Source organism: Uranotaenia lowii, unplaced genomic scaffold (genome assembly GCF_029784155.1).
Source record: "Uranotaenia lowii strain MFRU-FL unplaced genomic scaffold, ASM2978415v1 HiC_scaffold_55, whole genome shotgun sequence".
Taxonomy (NCBI): domain Eukaryota; kingdom Metazoa; phylum Arthropoda; class Insecta; order Diptera; family Culicidae; genus Uranotaenia; species Uranotaenia lowii.
Window position 1 is genome coordinate 19,164 of NW_026598478.1, and position 21,284 is coordinate 40,447.

Sequence of the window (21,284 nt, forward strand, 5' to 3'; positions counted from 1 at the left end):
GTTTGCTATTGGTGAAACTCCTATGGCCATAACGCTCGAACTTATGCCATATTCGTTTTCATCTGGTGGAAAGATGGTTGTGCACCAACCGCTGTCATCTTCATATAAAAAAAACGTTTTGACAGCACTTGGTGCACTACCGGTGCACCACCAGGATGAAAACGAATATGGCATTATTCAATCCGAGACCACCAATGATGAGGATCTAAAAAAGGTGATGAATGCTATCGAAACTGGAAATTGGTCAGTCGTTATCAGGCTTTTGCAAAAGAATTTGGTATAATCAACGGAATAGTAGTGAGAAAAGATCGCATAATCCTACCAAAAAAACTCCAGGCTAAAGCTTTGAACATAGCCCATCGGGGTCACCCCGGTGTTGTTACCATGAGGAGGAATTTGAGAGAATTAGTTTGGTGACCAAAACAGATCCAGCTTGGTACCGTGACGATGACATTCGCGACAAAGATGCAATCCAGAAATTCAAAGGCAAGCTTTATGCAGATATGCGGAGAAAAGCGAAAACCTCTAACATTTCTGATGGTGATGAAGTGATGATTAAGAATTACGAGAGCGGCAAATTAGAGCCAAAGTTTAAGATGAAAAAATTTAAGGTCATCACAAGACAGGGCGGCGAAGTTACTGTCCAGAGTCAAGAAGGAGTGAAATATCGTCGACCAGTGTCCCATGTTAAGAAATGGCCATCATCGTCTAAGATAGACGATTCAGTTTCGGATTCGTCGGCATCTTCTTCGGATGAATCTACAGAGGGCCCAGAAATCTCTTCACCACTCAAAAGGAAACAAGTTTCATCAAATCATAATGATGATTCAGAAATACAAGCTTCTAAACTATCTAAGAGAACAATTCGAATTCCCCAAAAGTATAAGGATTAGGTAATGTATAATATATTTATCCACACTTAATTTTTTTTTCTTTCCCTCTTTTATGTTTTAATATTTTTTTCGCAGAAGAAAAGGGATGTAGAGGCAACACTGCTCCATCAATAAAGATGACGGGTTGAGTTTTAAGCAGTATCCGCGAATACCGACTAGATACGAGAGGAGCGAACAAAACGAGAGAAACTGTGGTGGTCTATGTATGTCCATGATAGAAAGTCAGTTGGTCAAGTAATCGAGTGTCGTGCGGAAAAACATTAAAGAGTGATTTAAAGTTGAAAGTGAGTTTTTATTATAAACCCGAAAACCCGGATTCAACGAAAAGCGACATTGTTACACTAACCATATTCATCAGGAATTCGAGAGCAGACATGTGAGACGCATACATGGCAGTTTCGTTGTTTGGACTAAAATTGGTCACAGCCTGGTATCGCCACCGAGGCTACGTCTATACCATGGAGGATCTCTTAAAACCCCCTATTAAAACCTTTTAAAACCTTTGGAATTCTGTAAAACTCCTTTAAATGCAGTTATCTATTCAAATAATTTGTAGAAGCATTATTATTCACTTTTACACAGTAATTTTTTTTAAATAATCTTATTTTTATTGAAAAACTCAAGTGGTGCTATTCTTATTTCGCACCCCTTTTTTCACAATTTTGGTCCTCAACGCCAATTGCTACGTCCAAAAAAAGTAAACTTATGCTTGAATAATCCGTTAAGCAATTCAGAAAAATTTTTTCGTCATTTTCAATCTTCAATATTTCAACAAGCAAAACACATAGTGGTGCTATTCTTATTTCGCTCACTGTATACCTAAGTATCTTTTAGATCCTTTGCTCAAATTGCATTTGAAAGCTATCGGAAAATGATAAAATAAAAACCATTTTTTGTGATAGGTAGTGCTCATATTGGGCTATTTGAATCCTCTGAAAACGGGTTTTGTTTACTTTGTCTTTGATACCCTTTTCACATGTGATATATTTATTAGCAGTGAAGTAGGAACTGTTGGTAGAGTCAATTTTCATTACCGAGGGATGTGTTCAATATTATTAAATAAGTAGATCGTGTAATTGTTTTTTTTTATAAATAACCATATATTTTATTCAACACGACTTTTACAGATCAAAATCAACAACAAATTTTACATCTAAATATATGTATCTTATTTACACATTAAATACGAATCTTCATCCAATCGTCCGAATCATTTCTTCCTCACGAAAAAAAAACATTGTGAATTTTCTCACGTTTCTGGCTAGTTTTACTTTCAATTCATCTAATTACGCTCAAGATTGTTACAAGCTAGCTTCACTTAAATAATTTTGATTTTTCAAACCACTTTGGCTCCGATTGTGTTTTTTGTTTTGTTTTGTTTGCATTGCATTATGCTGGTAAATATGGTCCAATTTGACGAATTACACTTGGTAAGGAAATGGAATTCTAGAAAGATTTTAACGACTAAAGGATCTAAATTGCTACAGACACATATTTGCATCTCTAACCCTACTATTCATTTGTCCCACGTTTTCTACGATCTATCAAACAAACTGACTACTAAAAGTGAATAATACTAATCGAATTCTGATGCTTTTTCGTAAAACTTCCGTACAAAACGACGTGCCTTTGTTTGTGCTTTGTAAGGTTTGAATTGCGGTAACGGATCTTTACTGTCGCTAAAATGCTCGGGATACGGTGCAGAATGTATGTTTTTTTTTAAGTTTATCTGTTATGCTTCATGTGTGTACTCTTATATGGCTATTAGATATTGAATTTTAAATCCTGTTAAAGCCCTTTTTCCATATTATGTATGGTCTGTACTGTTGTTGTGTGTAGGTTAGTGATTAACTTAAAGGTATGTACCTACACTTACGGTTTACGTTATGAGAAACAAGCTATTGTTTTAACCAGGGACCGATTACGTTCGCCTTACTTATGCCGTTGCAGTTTTAGATTTTGTTTATGCTAAGCGCTACTAATTAAAATAAATCAACAAATTTTCTATTTACTTTTAACGCAATGGTAACACGATACGAAAAACCAAATCATTTCTACTGTTGTTTTGTTAAACTAAAATAAATTTAACGATTATTTGTGCTTACAAAAATTTGGTCACTTATAGTCAATAAAAAACGAAAAAAAAAAAACAATTAAAGAGGGAAAATTCATAATACAATTTGTACTGGGGTTTTGAGATTTTCTCATTGTTCCAATTTTGGTTGAATGGCAAACTACGAAGAACCTTCACTCCTTGTTTAAGTGTTTACAACTAACAGGGAATCTTAGATGACTTATTCTAGGAAGCAAAATAAAAGAAAGGAGATGGCAAACCATTTCACTGTCTCTTCCCAAGGAATGCTCGATTTATTGGATGCTTGTTTTTGACCAAATAAATTCAGAATTGTTCAATACAAGATTTTTAAAAAAGGGAAATATAATGGCTAAAAGCACTTGGAAGGGTCATTAGTAAGTATTATGGACACCGTTTTTTTTACATTGATAAGATTTTGATCATTGAATTCGGCGGAAAACTTGGGCACGACTATAGAAAGCGTTCGCGTTGTTCACTTAACGTTTGCATCATCTGTAAAAGAATTAACAAGACTTGTCCATAAGCTAGAAGAACTCTTAATACATAATCATAAGGATGTGCTTAAGGGATTCCTCGAAACCAAAAAAAAAAAACAATTTCTTGCTGAAAAAGCGCTAAAAAAATCGTACCTCAATTTTTAATCAGCAATCTGGCTGAAAGAAGGCCTCCAAAATTCACTAAGCTACGTGTATTCAGCCCTCAATCATCTTGATCTGGAGAAGTTATTCAGCGAACGTCATTCAATTTCAATTGACTGATCAACAAAAAAAAATGACCAATTTTTGTCTGATGTTTGGCACCCATTTTTCTCCAGTGATGTTTTTTTCGTTGCAACTGCTCCGAACTTCAAAACTCCGGCTTGTTGGTCGCATGTCGCAGTATGCAGACCCAATCATGAAGTCTGTAATGCGATGAAAATTTGTCTTTCTTAGGCGACTAAAATGCCTCTCAACCTCAACAGATTTATTCTATGTATGTGGGAAGAATGATCTTTTTAGGAGAAGAAAAGATGTATTCCTCAATATTGGGCACCAAAAATCCAATTGGTGAGAAAATCCACTCTTCATTTCATAATCAAGCTGAATAAGAAAATATAAAAAATGGCATCCAATGGGCGATGGAATCGAAAAGTTATTCTTTCTCTCCTTAAGAAAACCCCCTTTAGAACTGTCAAAAGTTGGGTGAAATTATAGCTGCATCCCACTTGCACTAATGCAAAACCATCACCCAAATTCGTGAGCGCTTCCATCGCCTATAAGGAAACGAAAATTTTCCTCTCATTTCAATCTAGCCACCATAATGCATGGCAGCTTTACCACAGTTTATAGTCTGTCAAATTCTAATGGTAGCGAATGGTTGAACAAAGGCTGAAAAGGTGTGTTAAAACAATTTTTCAACTTATCCCATTGGCTACACTAAGACTTCTTCAAACGCTGAAAGATGCTTTCAGTTTGTCTTTATTCAGCCAGTAAGCTGAAACAGCAATAACGCATTTGCTCAGCTTTTGTTCAGCTAATTGCCGTTCTTAAGCGGCCAAAATGTTTGTTTCTATCTACAGTATGACCCCTAAAAAATGCAAAATTTTTAGCAGTATGTTTTGGGTTGTTTTGACGATTTTTGAGGGTTTTTTTTGGTGTGTATTAGCTTTAACCTTCATCTGTCAATTGACGTAAACAATGCAGTAGTACAGAATGCGCTATATCGGCAATATGTATACGAAGGAGATAGTGATCAGTTTGCTTCTCGGCCAAAAATCTCCCAAACAAATAGGTGATGGAAGCGGTGCCGAATTTGGGTGATAGTTTTCCACAAGTGCAAGTGGAATGCAGCTAAAATTTAACCCAACTTTTGACAGATCTTATGGGTTTTTCTTAAGGAAAGAATAACTTTTCGCTTCCATCGCCTATTGCGGTGGCCTTAGGTTACCATCTAGCGACTGTTTAAACGTTCTCTCCTCGATGGACCATGTCCTCGGAAGCAGGATAGTGGATGGCAACGGTCTGCACGCACTATAAAAGTGGTAAAAATGGTCAAGACGAAAGTGAGGCGGAATGCAGTAAGATATCCAGATGGCTAAGGAAGCCAATATATCAAGTTTATATATGCAACGATTGGGCAAAGATGACTTGAATGCATTATCAAGGTCAAGAGCGAAGTGCCATTTGATAACAAAGTGAATTTCCAGTAAACATTTTTGCAGCTATATTCTTTTGCTGTTTCGATGTACGTTTTCAGCCATCGGATTCATTGCTGGTTACAGAGATTTTCTCATTTGAAGCCCGTGCGGGAGCGACATCATTTCCAAATTACCAACATGGCGCACTTTCTATCATATCCGATTTAAACTGACTTCAGACGACATTTTATACGATCTTTTTACTATGCAGTTGGAATTGCGATTCGCAACACCATTGTAAACGACTTAAGATATCATTTCTGATTCGATTTCATGTTTGCTGGGTTAAAGCACTGAGACTTGAGCGCTTCAAACGATTGCTTTCTTAGTTGAAGAAGTAGCAGCTGATCCTCATGTTTAAAGACGAGAAATTTTTCGATTGATTCGGTGCCCAATTCACGTACGGATCTGTATGTTTCACCTCTGAAAGTTAAGGATGTTCCAGAGAATTTGGAATTCGAGATTACTACCAAGCATCCCACCAGAGTCATGGTATTTGAAGCGGTTGCTTCGAATGGATTGAAGATGCTTCCTGTTTTCATAAAAGCTGGAGTAAAATTTAATACTGAAGGCTACATAGACATTTTGAGGGATCAGATGCTTCTGTGGTTTCTAGCAAACTAAGGTGAACCCGAGAATATTTTTTTCTTACAAGATACAGCTCATGCCATACCTGGAAACGGAACTAACCTAACCTGAGGAGAATATGAAGTTTTGGCCGAAGGATCTTTGGACCCTGAGCCGTCCGGATTTGAAACCCTCAACTATTTGATATGGGCGTACGTTCAAGCGGAGGCCTGTGGATCCTCTAACCCAGGGGTCGGGGAACTTTTTGAATCATTACCCCAAAACATTTTTATTTAAGTTGATATTACCCCATGACGAAGAGCAAAAAAAAACCTTTCCGATAACACGAAGCGAGCTCTCAAAGCGTGTTATTTGAATGCCTCAGGGGGAATTATTTACTTCTGCATATGCCGCTTAATCCTTTACTTTCGAAATAAAACAAATAAATTCATAAAATTGCAAAATGAAAATATACACTTTTCACTCACAAAATATTCACTGTTACCCCCAAGAATTTCACTTTTACCCCATTTGGGGTAATTTACCCCGGTTCCCCGACCGCCGCTCTAACCCAAGTATCGATTCTCTGAAGGCTTCCATCTGTGAGGCGTGGGCTTCAATATCGAGGCTTATATTGCGGTATGCTCCCGATCAAGATCTCACCTGGAGAGAATATTTGTAAACGAAAGTAGACACATTGAGTAATTGGCTAACTTAATGTGTTTATCTATATGCCTGAATGAATAAACAAGTTTTCAAACAATTTTAACATCAAGAAGTGTTTTCTTCTACTGAATACACCCTACGAAAAAGTATAACAAGTTGTCGTTTAACCAGCTTGGTACAAGTTTAACAACGTTGGTCAAATCAACCTAGCCTAATGAAAGTATTTGAAAAACTTTTACATTTCCAACACCATCAACCGTTAAATTACACAAGTAACGTTTTAAGTTGCGTAGCAGACTTAGGACTTAGGAATGCCTTTGCTACGGAATTCTGGTTGAAGACCATGGAGTAGTCTGGGTGGTGCACAACAAATTAACCCTTCCGATACGCGTAATTGAAAAACATTGAGTCACGGTCAATCGGAACTGCGACAAGACCCGGAAGAAACCTAACATCCTCGGGAAATCTTCGTGAAATGGTTTGCAACTCCATATAAAAAAACAGCGAGGGTGTAAACGGCGACTCGAGCCGTCAAACCCCAAAACCTTATATTCCATTTTCACATATTGGGGCACCGTTTCACGGCACGTGTTACGGATTTGGTGGAGGGTTGTTATACTGCTGATCATCACGGGGCATCGCTAGCTACTAAGGGCTACAAAGTATTGCGGTAACAAAAGTGTGCTGCGTGTAGTGCGATGTGGTCTTACTTATGTTTGTGTAGGTTCAAATTTCAATGATTATCCTATCGGTGCTGCACTCATTAACGTCGCCCTCCTCCAGGTCGCTGCCGTCGTCGTCGTCCGAGTGGTCGTAGTTCAGCGCGAAGCTTTGATCCGGATTCTCGAGCGAGGTCGCTATCAGCTGGAAGGGTCGATCGCCGCCAGCTTGGCTTTCGTTCTGCGGGGCCAGATATTTTTCGGCCTTGGGAAACAGGATGGCGGAAAAATGCAGCTTGACGTGATCTTTGAACGAGCATTCGGAACTGTCCGTGTAGTCGCAGTGCTCACAGCTGTACACTTTCGGTTCCTTGGTAATTTCGGTAACGGCTGTCAGCGTTGAAGGGCTGCCGTTCTTGGACCGAGCCGGTCTCCGTTGGAGGTTTTGCTCCGGCTCTGGACTGTTGGTTCTGGGTTCAAGGTTGTGGGTTTCGTAATCCTGTTCGACGACCCAAATCGGGACGGCGCCACTGATTTTGATTATTTTCGGCCGTGGATGACTTCCACTTTCGGTATTGTGCTTCCTCAGCTCTTTGGTACCCTTGTGGTAGTTCAGGGAGTGGACGTTTCGATGTGACGCGATACCGGATTCGTCGCACGTAGAGAACGAGCACAGATCGCACTTGTACTTTTCCGTTTGTATGTGTCTATTTTGATGGATTACGATTTCACTTTCATCAAAGTATCTTGCCGGGCAGTTGGTGCAGTAATAGACCACCTTAGGGTCTACGTGCATCCTTGATGTTGCGATGCTGCTGGCGACGACGGCTGGAGTTATGCTCACTTCGGCGTTCATTTTCTTGGTGAGGTCGAGGATTTCCGCTGGCATCAGACCACTACTACTGGACTTCGGCGGCTGCTCACCATTGCATTCGGTAATCCTAGATTTGGACAAAGGCCTGGAGGTGAACGTGGGTTTTTCTGCGTGCGTTTTCTGGTGTTGGATTAACAGGTGTTTCTTGGTTACATTATACGAGCAAATGTTACATTTATAGGGGTCACCACGTGGCTTGTGGAAGGATTTGTGATAGGCAAACTGGGTCCTGCTGTCCGTGACGTAGGGACACGCCTCACACTGGTATCGTTTGGTGCGAGTGGCGGGTGCCGGTGGGCGTGGCTCATCTGGTTCCGTTTCCATGCTTAGGTCAGTATCACTGGGAAGCATGCAGTCATCGATCATCATCGGCTGCGGCGGCGCGTACTGTGGGTGAAGTTCCAACGACGATGGCGCGTCCTCGGTTAGGTTGATAAATGTCATGGGAACTAGGGGTGGCGGTGCTGAAAATACTGCAGGGCTTAGGGTGACCATGTCATGGTGGGCGTTGCTTCTGGTGTTGCTGCTGCTGCCGAAGCTGGCCAACGGGGGCGGAGGCGGAACAACGATCGGCAAATCCTGAACGACCAAGCTGACCTCCGGGATGATCTCTATCGGGTGCAGCGTGACCGGGTGTACGGGGATATCCTGTGAAACTGAGTCGAATGATTGAAATGGCTTACGCACTAGCTTCAAATTGCGTGTGTCAGTTACGTTTTGCGCCGACGGTTGTTGATGCTGCGGTTTAGTGACGGCAGCAGCATTACTGTTATTGTTGTTGTTCGTGCTTGTGGGATTGTTGCTACTTGTGGAAGGATTGATGTTGTTGTTGTTACTATTAACCATCTCGATCAGCACGTTGCCATTATGCTTTAAACGGCAGTGTCTCTGAAATGATAGAGCCAAGGATTTAGATTTGGAATCACGGCGATTCATCAGTCTGTAACATGCTTCTAAAGAAAGAAAATAAAAAAATATAAATCATATTATGATTGAAAATGATAGTGCATCACAAAACATAGTCTAAATTTGTGCGTCTACTTGTGCTTGGGTTTCAGAGTGCAAAGTGAATTAAACGAGCTAAGCATAAGACATAAAAGCAGGGTAACTAAACTACATAGTCTTATTAGGCGATCTAATACTCAGTACTTCTGAAATAAAATCTTGGGCAGCATTGAAGCAGGTAAAAGAAGATAGAATAAAATGTTGAATCAAGTCACAGTTTAAAATTCAATAATTTCCTTATAGACTTTTTTTCAGAGAATCAATAAAAGATTTTTATAAGCCCTCGTCTTGAAAGGTGTTCTGAATTATATGTCATTTTTCATCTTGAGCAATAGCTGCAAAACTTGTAGCGACAACAAACTAGGTTGCTTATGCTCATAAGAGGAAACGCTCTTAGTCTGTTTTAAAAAAGTAATATACGGGATTTTTTTTAAAATTTTCACCCGTAAAGTAAAACGGACACGAAATCAACAGTTCAAACAAATGCCAATCGTGCCATCCCTTTGAAATTTTGTCTTAATCGATTTTTATTAGCAGCAGTTTTTTTGTGATTCATATGTAACTGTACTGTCTTCAAGATCTAATAGAAGATAATCCGATCTAATCTGTTTTAAAAGCTTAAAATTGATCCAAAAAATTTAGGGTTTTAGTTGAAAATATCGTCTGATCCCAGGGTACAATCGGGTAAAACAGACACCCTGAAATGATTTCAAATCACGGTTTTGTACATTTAGAGGAGAACAAACACTTGGAGAAAAGAATAGACACACATTTAGGGGACATTGGGGATACTTGATCCGTGGGGATACTTGATTCCTTCGCTATATCTCGAAACCGAAATGTCTTACAAATATCAAATTTCTAGAAAAATATGCAAAATAGAACAAAACAACAATGCTGATCTCTATATTTGTCCAAAAACTAATGTGCATCCAGTAATTATCTATCAAAAAGAACTCAAAATACTGTATTTATCTAAAAACTTGAAAATTGCGCCTTAAAGTATGCAACTCTAAAGTTGCGGATAAACTTTTAGAATTCTCTTTGTCTAATACTTACAAACTGGGAAAGGACAAATAATATGGCAAAAATAGTCAACGAACCTTTAATCTTTAGATTTTACTAGATTTTTGCCTAGGGTCAGGGTACCCTGAATTGAGGATCAAGTCTCCTTTAAATAAAAAAAATATCACAGTTTTTTCGTCTCACGAAAATGCTTCTGGTTCATCTACGGGTTCATGTATGATGAAAAAAAGAAAAGGGGATCAAGTATTCCCATTCTCCCCTATATATTTTTATGTATTGAAAATGTTTAGAAAAAGCCTAAGCCGAAGTGGTTTTTTCTCCTGGCTGTGTTTCTTTTAACCCGATCTGACTATTTGTATTATTTGTTTGTAGCCCAAACGCGTCTGAATTTCACCGATCTTCCACCAGATATTAAGTTGATAAGGAACTTGATAAACTTTTCGTTGTTAAGAACACATACATTACGGTGGTTCAACAAAAATGAAATAGAACCATAACCTTGGGGGTAAAATTGGCCTGCCTAAAGGTCCCGTGACAAATTTCAACCCATTTGGCCCATTAACCTTTAGGGGTTGCTCAAATGTGTTTGAAAATTTTACAACTTTTGTTCTAGCTCATGGGTCGTTAACGTTAAACCAAGGTTGTTTTTTATGATTTTAATTTAATGATTAATGGCATATCGATGAAGTATACATTCTAACAGAAAGAATTTCAAATGAAAGAAATGAAAATTAAAGACGGATAGATTAGATTAGGAAGCATGGAAGGTGTTAAAAATGAGCCAAGAGCGTGATTTGAGAAACATTCTTGCCGTACAAGACCAAATAGGCTGACTTTGCATTACTTCACCGAAATGCCATTAATCATTAAATTAAAATACTGACACGAATGCCAAAGCGTTGGTAAAGTGTCACAAATAAACAAAAAAAAAAAAAAAATTAAAATCATAAAAAAAACAGCGGTGATAATCTATTAACACAGGTTGTTTTTTGTGGCTCGCGAAGCTAATTCCAGAATTGCAAAGTTTAAATTGATGTTATATTCATACTAGGTAATTGGAAAAAGTGTAACCTAAATCAGTCTCAACACCATTAATAAACTCGAAACAAGAGGCTTGGAAAACTTGTATATTCCTATTTGTGTACAATATGTAACACATAATTTATACTTTCGAGTGTTATACATTAAATTGTGGATTTTAAAATGCTTTCCAACTTTTTGAGAGCGTTGACACTAATTTCAATTTGAGGCTTTTAAAGGCCTAATGGAGACAGTAAGACCATTTTTTTTCGAAATTTCTTCAGTAAAATTCAACACGAAACTATACCGATTATCAAAATATATCTGAGAATTCAACGGAATGTTTTGTAAAAATTTGATATTTTTATGTTTTGTACAGCGAAGTTTCGATGTTTTCGATAGCTTCAAGGAAACTAATGGAATTTTCAGTGAAACTTCCGAGCGACGATAATGTTTGTTCTCAAAAGGTTTTTGAGATAGCGTTCAATAAATAAGTTCATTAACTAAAATCCAGGAAAGTGCCTTTGAGAGACCTTAGAACAGTTGAAATGAATGTAAATGGTTTTATCAAGCGCAATCCGAATTATAGAAAAGGCAAAAAATATTCAATTATTCTGCCTGGCTGTATGTAAGAAATATTTGGGTTCAACTAATTGTGAAATAACAAAGCTCTTTTAGAAGCATAGAAATTTTTTCCAATAGAAGTTTTGAAACTTTACATTTAATTGGTATGAACAAAATTCGGCTTCAAATCATCTCAGACTTAAAAACTACATGAAAACATTTTCACATATTTGGAGAAAAAAAAGTTACTCAAAGATCCTGCAAAATTTTTAAGCTTATGATTTTTCATGTCAAAAATGAAACAAGTTTTGTGAAAGAGTTATTTTAGATATCTTCATTCGTCGCTCTTAAATTGCTCCAATTTATGTTATCTGAAAATCTATGATTTTTTTAACCAAGTTTAAAAAAATAACCTTTTTTTTAAGTTTATATAGATATCTATATGACAGTACTTACGAAGGCAAATATTCAAGATAATATTTGTAAAAAAAACAAATGAAGGAGAATTTTTTGTATTGTTGACATGATTTCTTATTTGAGCTAACGCATCTCATTCGAATAGATATCCTGATAAATGATTTTGTTTTTAAATTTTTATCAAACTTTCCTGTTTTGGATCATATTCACTTTATGTAGTTTGATTATAACGATAAGTTAATACGATTTTTGAAAAAAAAAATCTTTCTTAAGGTGATTCATTTTTGATTATTTTCAGCTATTAGTAGTACAGCTCTGGAAAAATTTTGGAAGTCAATATTTTTCTTATGTGACTTGACTCGAAAGAATTCTAAAATTATTAAAATTTTAAAATATCATTGCGGATCTCGTTTCTCGATTGTTAAAATGTTTGACGAGCCATGTTTTCATATTTAAAATTTATGTATTGAAAACCAGGAAAATCACTATTTTTATCCGAGAAAAACCGGGAAAAACTTGGGAATTTCAAAACGAAAAATCACTAGCAACCCTGAATATATATTTTTTGTTTTGTTTATAATAGTCCTTTACCATCTTTGTGGCATTCGAGACTTTATATCAACGTTGCAGTTGGCGGACAGTTATTGCAAATCTTATCCTGTACAACGATGTTCGAACTTCACGGACATCGGCTCAGGAAAAAACTGGCTTGCCAACTGAGCTACATTACAAGCCACTACCCTTCATATCGCTTTTTTAAATGGGTATAGCAATTATTGATTCAGAAAAACAACATCATTTTATATTAATAACACAACTAAACGATTTTGAAGCCAATATTTAGAGTCTAGAAAAGTGATAGCTCGTCGAAAAAATAAAATAAAATTGTTAATTTATTCCTATACGATTTTGCTAATTTCTCTCAAACATTTTTCATTGAGTACTGTAAGATGTTTGTTATTCTTGAGATTAAATAGATTTCCAAATCTGTAGAAGTTACAGCAATAAATAATAATTTTTTTTTTAATTTTTTGCATATCATCTGCATATTGAAATAAAGTCATAGAAATACCATGAGTTCATGTAATTTAACAGTTGTTATCTATTATGTTGATTTTAAAAAAAGATTCAAAGAAGTCTGTATGGACAAATTTTCTTCTTCAAATCTCATATTTCAATATTTTTATCTTCATATCTTTGATTTACTGAAAAGTTAACCTTTTTCAAAAAAGAAAAATAAAATTTGCTCTCCTTAGACTTTTAAAGTGTGTTTCTCGAAATTTGCTTAATGGTCAGATAATCCTTTTATTTTTATATATAGAAAAAAAAAATCTGAGTCCCTTTTACATATTTTGAAACAAAGCTGGAAGAATTTTATCTTGATAAAAAAATATCCATTTAGTTAGACATTACTAAAAGCTGCCCAATCGGTATTGCGCATGTCACTTTCAAATAAACAAATTAAAAAAATAAAATCAGATAACACATATCTCTTTTCTAAAACGCTTAAATTCTCAAATCTTTATATGATTCGCATAACCAACGAAGTTCATTATTTTGAAGCGGATAACTGAGCACAAATAACATCTCTAGCATTAGTACGTGACGTTAAAATTCTTAAGTCGATTATTACAATCGTTATTAAAATCCAAATGATGATTTTAAACACTATATGTACTGTACAGCTAAAGTAAGCAGTGCAATGACATTTTCATATTAAGGTCCATTGACACTTCTCGTGAAAATGAACGTGAAAAATCATATTTCATCAAAAACTCAACAACGCGACTAAGCTAGATTATTTAACATGGTGGAATCGATGCGGAATGTTTGAAAGATAAAAAATCCAACTAGTCTTGTTGTTTAACCATTGCGAGAAATGTTTTTATTCCAATTCCCCCGCCATGATTAAAATTCCACCAGTTAGATTTTCATCTTTCAATCATTCCCCATCGATTCCACCATGTTACACACACTAGTTGTGTTGCGTTTTGATTTGTAAACAAAATAAGTTTTTTTCACGTTCATTTTGACGGCAGGTGTAAACCAGGGTTTATTGAAACTATTTAAACCATAAAAATATCATGAACAAAGACGTCCAACGCTTTTGAATGAATATTAACACATTGCGGACCAAATATGAGATATCTCGTTTTTTCGTTCACCGAGTATGTGTCACACCGAGAGTCCTAATTCAAATGTTTTAAATATGATAATAAAACTCTATCCTACGAAATTAAACATAATACTTCAGGTACCTGAAAGTCACTTAATTTCTAACATTTGGTCCAGTGATTGCTAACATATAGAACGCCGAATATCGATATTTTTCAGCTTAAATTTCTTCGCGGTCCTAAATGTTTTAAGGTCCTGGAAATGGTTTCTGAGTGATTTCAAAAGCGCGATAAAATCGAGCGTGAATTTGGCGAGTATTTGTAAAATCGAACAGTGATAAAATCGAAAAACTACTGTATTCAGCACTTCATAGTAGTTGGTCCGTGCTGAACAAAAACTTGGTATGTGATGGAAATGCTTCTAAATAAAATTTCACTCGCTCATTTTCACCATCTTTCATTTCTTCTAACTTTTTTATCCGTCCATAAAATTTCATAATCTTGAAATGTTCTTACTTTATACAACATCACTTTTCGCCGATAAGGCCGATAAACTTATTAACACAGATTTACGATTTCAGCTATCAGATTACAGAATTTGAATTTCAGATTCAGATTTCAGATTGGAATTCCAGGTGTTTGTTGCAAAGAACACATTCCAAGGTAGTTCTTCGACTCCAATGAAGGTTCTAATCTATGCGTAAAGCTCACACACATGAAGCTAAACTATAAAAGAAAAGAAGAAGGGGGTGTCAAAACTTGCACACACACACTTGCAAATGAAAACAAAAGAAGGACACAACAAACATGAAGCACGCGCTGCGTGTGTGTGTGTGTGATTATTAATTTTGAAATCGGGAAATAAAAGAATACCTGGATGACATGCTTCCAATTGGACACCTGATGACAATGACCGCACCGATACGGGGCGCTAGGACGCCACGAGCTAGACGTCGTCCCCTTGGAGCCCGCTCCTGCCCCCGGTCCCATCCCGCTTCCGGAAGGGACGGCGTTGGCAGAGACGGAGCCACTAGCGATGGTAGTTGTAGTAGTACTAGTAGAAGTAGTGATATTGCTAGTAGTAATGGTACAAGTGGTATTGGTAGTAGAACAGGGAGGAGTAGTAGTATCGGTACTGATCGCGTTGGCCAAACTCGGCCCAATGGAAGTCTGAGGAGTTGTTGCACGAGCACTGAATATCGTCTTGTCCACCTCCTGGCCACCAAATACACCAACACTAGGAATTGTATTACTGATAGCAAAGGTAGTTCCCAACCGATTGTCATTAGCTACAATAGCCTGAGTAAAGTTTAATCCGACACCAATTAATGTAGCGTTAGTAGTATAATGGTTACTATTGTAACCGGCCGGACCAATCGCCGCCAAACCGGGAGGTCCACTCGGAGTGGCCGTGACCGCGGCGGCTGAACTAATATTTGTGGTGGAGGCACCGGTGAGATCGCCAATGCTAGCACCGTCATTATTTCTGGGACTAACACCGGACAATAGTTGTAGTGGTGAGCTTGATGATGGTCTTAGCGGAGATAGTGGATTAAGCGTACTACTATTGGTGTTGTTTTTGTTGCTGTTGTTGTTGTTGTGGCTACCACTATTGTTACTTGTCGATGGTGGGGAGCTCTCGACCAGGATGATTTGATCGGTGTCCTGATCGTCACACGGCACCAGATCGATTTCGCCATCGGAGATCTGCTTGTCAGCGGTCTGGTGCGTCGACTTGATGTGGAGCAGCACCAGTTCGCGGAACGGATGTCTGAAAACATAAAAAGTACTTAATTATCCTGAACTTTTTAAGCCGTCAATCGGTTAATACTAACTTGAAATTGCACTTTTTACACTTGTAAGCCACTTTCGGTGTGGACATCGGTTTCGCGTCATCGATTGGAATCATTTTCGGCATTGCCATCAGACTCTGCAAAAATTCTGGTTCGAACTGTGCCAGCTGATTCATGTTAGCCAAATTGAATGCCTGGGCTAGCTCTTCACTGGAATACATTTTGGCCAGTGTGTTGATGCCGGCCGGCGATTCCGCCCCCTTGCACATGGCCAGATAGTCGGCCTGGCTTACGTCCATCATCGATTTGGACGCCGAACCGCTGTCTTTGTAGCTGCTGTCGCTGACCTTCATCAGCGTTATGTAACGGTTGTACTTGGTGTAGTTCCGTCTTCCGGTTTCGTCGTTCATCAGCACGTGGGCCGTTTTGTGACTTGGATCACGAATCGTTTTCAACCGGATGTGTTTGGTAATGTCCCAGCGCCAGTTCGATCGATACGAACAAAGAGAACATTCGAAGGGTTTCTTGTTCAAGTGACCCACAATGTGAACGTGGAATCGAGACGCCGTCGAAGCCCAAAATGAACAATGAGGACACTTGAAGACCTTCTTCATAATTGCCGTTTGGGTGTTGCCTTCATCGATTGTTATTTTTTTAGTGACCTCTCCATATCCTGGAGCAGTTTCCACCCCACAGTAGGTTTCGTTCTTGCTGATGACTGATTCGACCGTTTCTGCATCGTCTTCGTCGTTGCTGTACTGGCCAGACTGCATGTCACTCTCGCTTTCACGTGCTTCCTGTTCCTCCAGTATGGCGCGATTTTTCTCCAAAATTCGCTTCCAAATGTCGAAGGTTAAGCTCTCGGCCGTATAAGATTGAAGCGCTTCTTCCGGTGCAACTTCGTTGGGTTTTTGCTGCAACAAAAGTGCAAGTAGTTCCTCGCTGTGAAACGTTCTCAGGTGTATCGTCAAATCGTCTGTCGATGGGACCAAGATTTGGCAGAAGATGCACTGATGCTGTAGCGATTTGTCCCCATTTTGATCGGCCGTGAGATTGATTGGATTGTCGTCCTCAATCTCGCCCCCATACTGCAGCTTACTGTTTGAGGATGGTCCGCCATCGATGGAATTATTGTTATCACTATCCGTCACCACTCGACTTTTGATTGTCACCTCTGGGTTCAAATGGTACGTCTTGCCAGCCTCTGAGCTCAGATGTAGCTTTCCAATACTGTGCAGTGGAATGAGATCTGGTATAGGCCGGGCTTTTTTCTTGTTGGACTTGCTTCCAGCTTCACCGGCCGGCATAATCGTCAGCTGTTGGCCCTTGTCCACCAGGTTATTCTGCAACATGGCCAACACGTCCTACCGAAACGAAAGAACAAAACTCAATGAATTCGAGTGAACGAGATTAAGGTAGTTAGAAAAAAAAACGCATTTTTACCTGACTAGCTGAGTCACCACTACCACTACCAACAATGCCAGAAGAAGTGCCAGCAGAACCACCAGCAGCAGTCACAGTCGAAGTCGAGGTGTTGCCGCCGTTGCCGTTATCAGCAAAGATATTTATGTTTGGTGAGCTCTTCAGCTGCGATAACTGTTGGGCTTGCTCCGCCAGTGTTAGTCCGGGTTTGAAATTGGCTGCGAGGAACGAGAGATAAGTGGCGTGTAGAGCACACGGAAATGAATTAGTTATGATGTGGTGCAATTCTTTTGCTTTACTTCAGGCTTGTTGACACAAAGAAGTGAAGTACTTTGCATCACACGTTGTTGGTGAAACGTTGATAACAAGTTCGGTATATTTCTGTAAAGTATCACTTTTTGGGGTCTAGGACTAGGCAATTAATTCGATTCAGAAGCACTCAAGTTCTGCGTCTGCATAATACTTGAAATAGATTTCTCGAATTATCTTATGGCTTGATACATGAACAGTATTGAGCTATAAATTTTAAATAAAATATTTATTTTAACAGAATAATCAGAAAAAAAACAATTAAAAACGAATTAATTTTTCAAACAAGTTAATTTTAAATTTGGATATACTTCAAGGAAGATAATATTGAAATTCAAATTGTTCCTATTATTTTTTTACCAAATATGACAAAATTTACCGAAATTTATAAAAATCACAAAAATGACAAAAAGGATAAAAATGACAAAAATGATAAAAATGATAAAAATGATAAAAGTGACAAAAATGACAAAACGACAAAAATGACAAAAATGACAAATATGACGCATATGACAAAAATGACAAAAATTACAAAAATGTCAAAAATGACAAAAATTACAAAAATGATAAACATAAGAAAAAAGAGATTAAAATTGATAAAAAATGATAAAAATTTGAAAAGAAGAACAATAATGACAAATATGACAAAAATGATAAAAATGACAAGAATGACAAAAATGATAAAAATGACAATAATGACAAAAATGACAAAAATGACAAAAATGACTAAAATGACAAAAATGACAAAAATGACAAAAATGACAAAAATGACAAAAATGACAAAAATGACAAAAATGACAAAATGACAAAAATGACAAAAATGACAAAACGACAAAAATGACAAAAATGTCAAAAATGACAAGAATGACAAAAATGACAAAAATGACAAAAATGATAAACATAAGAAAAAAGAGATTAAAAGTGACAAAAACTGATAAAAATTTGAAAAGAGAACAAAAATGACAAAAATGCAAAAAATAAAAAAAATGACAAAAATGACGAAAATGACAAAAATGACAAAAATGGCAAAAATGACAAAAAAGACAAAAATGACAAAAATGACAAAAATGACAAAAATGACAAAAATGACAAAAATGACAAAAATGACAAAAATGACAAAAATGACAAAAATGACAAAAATGACAAAAATGACAAAAATGACAAAAATGACAAAAATTACAAAAATGACAAAAATGACAAAAATGACAAAAATGACAAAAATGACAAAAATGACAAAAATGACAAAAATGACAAAAATGACAAAAATGACAAAAATTACAAAAATGATAAACATAAGAAAAAAGAGATTAAAATTGACAAAAAATGATAAAAATTTGAAAAGAAGAACAAAAATGACAAATATGACAATAATCATAAAAATGATAAAAATGACAAGAATTACTAAAATGACAAAAATGACAAAAATGACAAACATGACAAAAATGACAAAAATGACAAAAATGACAAAAATGACAAAAATTACAAAAATTACAAAAATAACATAAAGACAAAAATGGCAAAAATGACAAAAATGACAAAAATGACAAAAATGACAAAAATGACAAAAATGACAAAAATGACAAAAATGACAAAAATGACAAAAATGACAAAAATGACAAAAATGACAAAAATGATAAAAATGACAAAAATGACGAAAATGACAAAAATGACAAAAATGACAAAAATGACAAAAATGACAAAAATGACAAAAATGACAAAAATGACAAAAATGACAAAAATGACAAAAATGACAAAAATGACAAAAATGACAAAAATGACAAAAATGACAAAAATGACAAAAATGACAAAAATGACAAAAATGACAAAAATGACAAAAATGACAAAAATGACAAAAATGACAAAAATGACAAAAATGACAAAAATGACAAAAATGACAAAAAAGACAAAAATGACAAAAATGACAAAAATGACAAAAATTACAAAAATGACAGAAATGACAAAAATGACACAAATGACAAGAAGACAAAAATGACAAAAATTACAAAAATGTCAAAAATGACAAAAATTACAAAATTGATAAACATTAGAAAAAAGAGATTAAAAGTGACAAAAAATAATAAAAACTTGAAAAGAAGAACAAAAATGACAAAATTGACAAAATGACATAATGACAGAAATAAAAATGGCAAAAATGACAGATAACAACAGTGATGAAACATTACAGAAAATTACAAAATATTACAGAAAATTACAAAAAAAAAATCAAAAATTTTTGTAGACCAAAATGACGGATATGAAAAGAAAAACAAAAGTTACGAAAATGGTAATTTTTCATTTTTGTCATTTTCAACATTATTTTTTTCTGGTCTTTTTTTTGTCATAACTATTTACATATTCATCATTTTTAATAACTATTATTGTTGTCATAACTAAATTCTAATTTCATCCTGGATGTAAATCTACTAAATTACAATTAACATGATAAAAAATCAAATGACTTATCTTTCAAATGGTAAGATGAGCATTTAAAAAAGGAGTCAGTTTTGATGAAATTATAATCAAATAATAGTTATTTATGCAATAAGTGGCAAAAAGTGGTTTTTTAGCACGAGTCGTCGTAAATTTATGATATCACCGAGTGCTGAAAAAATCGAGTTTTGCTACGAGTTGCATACACAATTTTCTGCAAATATAAAAATTTTCTTGAAAATTTACTGAATAACCTACAAGAAGCGCATGTCAACAAATTTTGACATTACGCCAACTATTGAAAATTCATGATCATGTAGGTCGTGAAATGCACTTTTCGACATTGAATAAAGTGCTAAAAAGTAGCGCATTTGGATACTGTTTTCAGTGTCGAAATGTTCACTTGTCAACACTAGATTGCGTAAAAAAAATTTCTCACCTGCAAAAAACTGGATAGCTTGCTCCCCAGCACTTTCACTTCCTGGACCACTGCCGGCACTCTCCAGCATCTTCCCTAATCCCGATTTCATTAGTTGATTGATGTAATTCGCACTACTCTGGCTGTACAAGTCTCCAGCCGACTGGTTGGTATTCATCTTGAATTTGTTCTTCTTGTAAAAATCTTTTCTAAAAGTTCCACGACGTCGCGAACTAAACGGAGTCTTGATACCATCCGTTGAGCCATGCACCATCTTCATGTGGCGCACCAGCTTCTGATAGTGTCGGGATGCGTACAGACATCTTTTGCACTCGTTGATAATGATCTTCTCACCGTGAACATCCCGCAAATGGGTTAAATATTTGCGCGGATTCTGCGTAAAATATGTACAATTACTGCAGGAATAGTTGCGCTTTATCTTACACTGGGGCAACTGATGTTCGCCACTTTCGCCACCCTGGCTCTCTACACTAGCACTCTGACCACCGCCCTTGGCCGATCCCTGTTCCAAGATGAGTCCAAATTTACTCAGATCTTCCTCCCCGGACAGCAGCTTCAGACTGTCCGCCAACGATTGGTTCGAGGACTGCTGGTCTTTGGAGGATCCGGAATCCGTCTGATTCAGGAACACTTCATCACCACTGACGACGCGCCGCACGATCAGTTTGTCGCCATCACGCTGGACCATGGATGGCGCATCCATATTTCAGGATTCGCGGCGAAGCCTCTCGGTGCGGTATCCTGGAGAAGAATGAGCAAGAGAAAGAGAGGAAACCGTTAGTATATAGTTTGGGTGCATTCTCATAAGGTGGATT

At 36.7% G+C, this 21,284-nt stretch overlaps 1 protein-coding gene across 15 annotated transcripts in view; it reads right to left on the bottom strand.

Annotated features, from left to right (window-relative positions):
- Positions 1 to 1,969: 1,969 nt before the first annotated feature.
- The window catches only part of LOC129760280 (uncharacterized), a 96,874-nt gene continuing 77,559 nt past the window's right edge, over positions 1,970 to 21,284 (bottom strand). For all 15 annotated transcript variants that reach the window (XM_055757913.1, XM_055757908.1, XM_055757901.1 and 12 more), the window contains 5 exons: positions 20,470 to 21,210; positions 17,313 to 17,509; positions 15,912 to 17,233; positions 14,950 to 15,847; positions 1,970 to 8,818 (listed from right to left, as the gene is read on the bottom strand). In XM_055757913.1, coding sequence (XP_055613888.1) covers positions 7,124 to 8,818; positions 14,950 to 15,847; positions 15,912 to 17,233; positions 17,313 to 17,509; positions 20,470 to 21,172 — 4,815 coding nt within the window. In that variant the 5' untranslated portion in view covers positions 21,173 to 21,210 and the 3' untranslated portion in view covers positions 1,970 to 7,123. The remainder of the gene's footprint in view (positions 8,819 to 14,949; positions 15,848 to 15,911; positions 17,234 to 17,312; positions 17,510 to 20,469; positions 21,211 to 21,284) is intronic.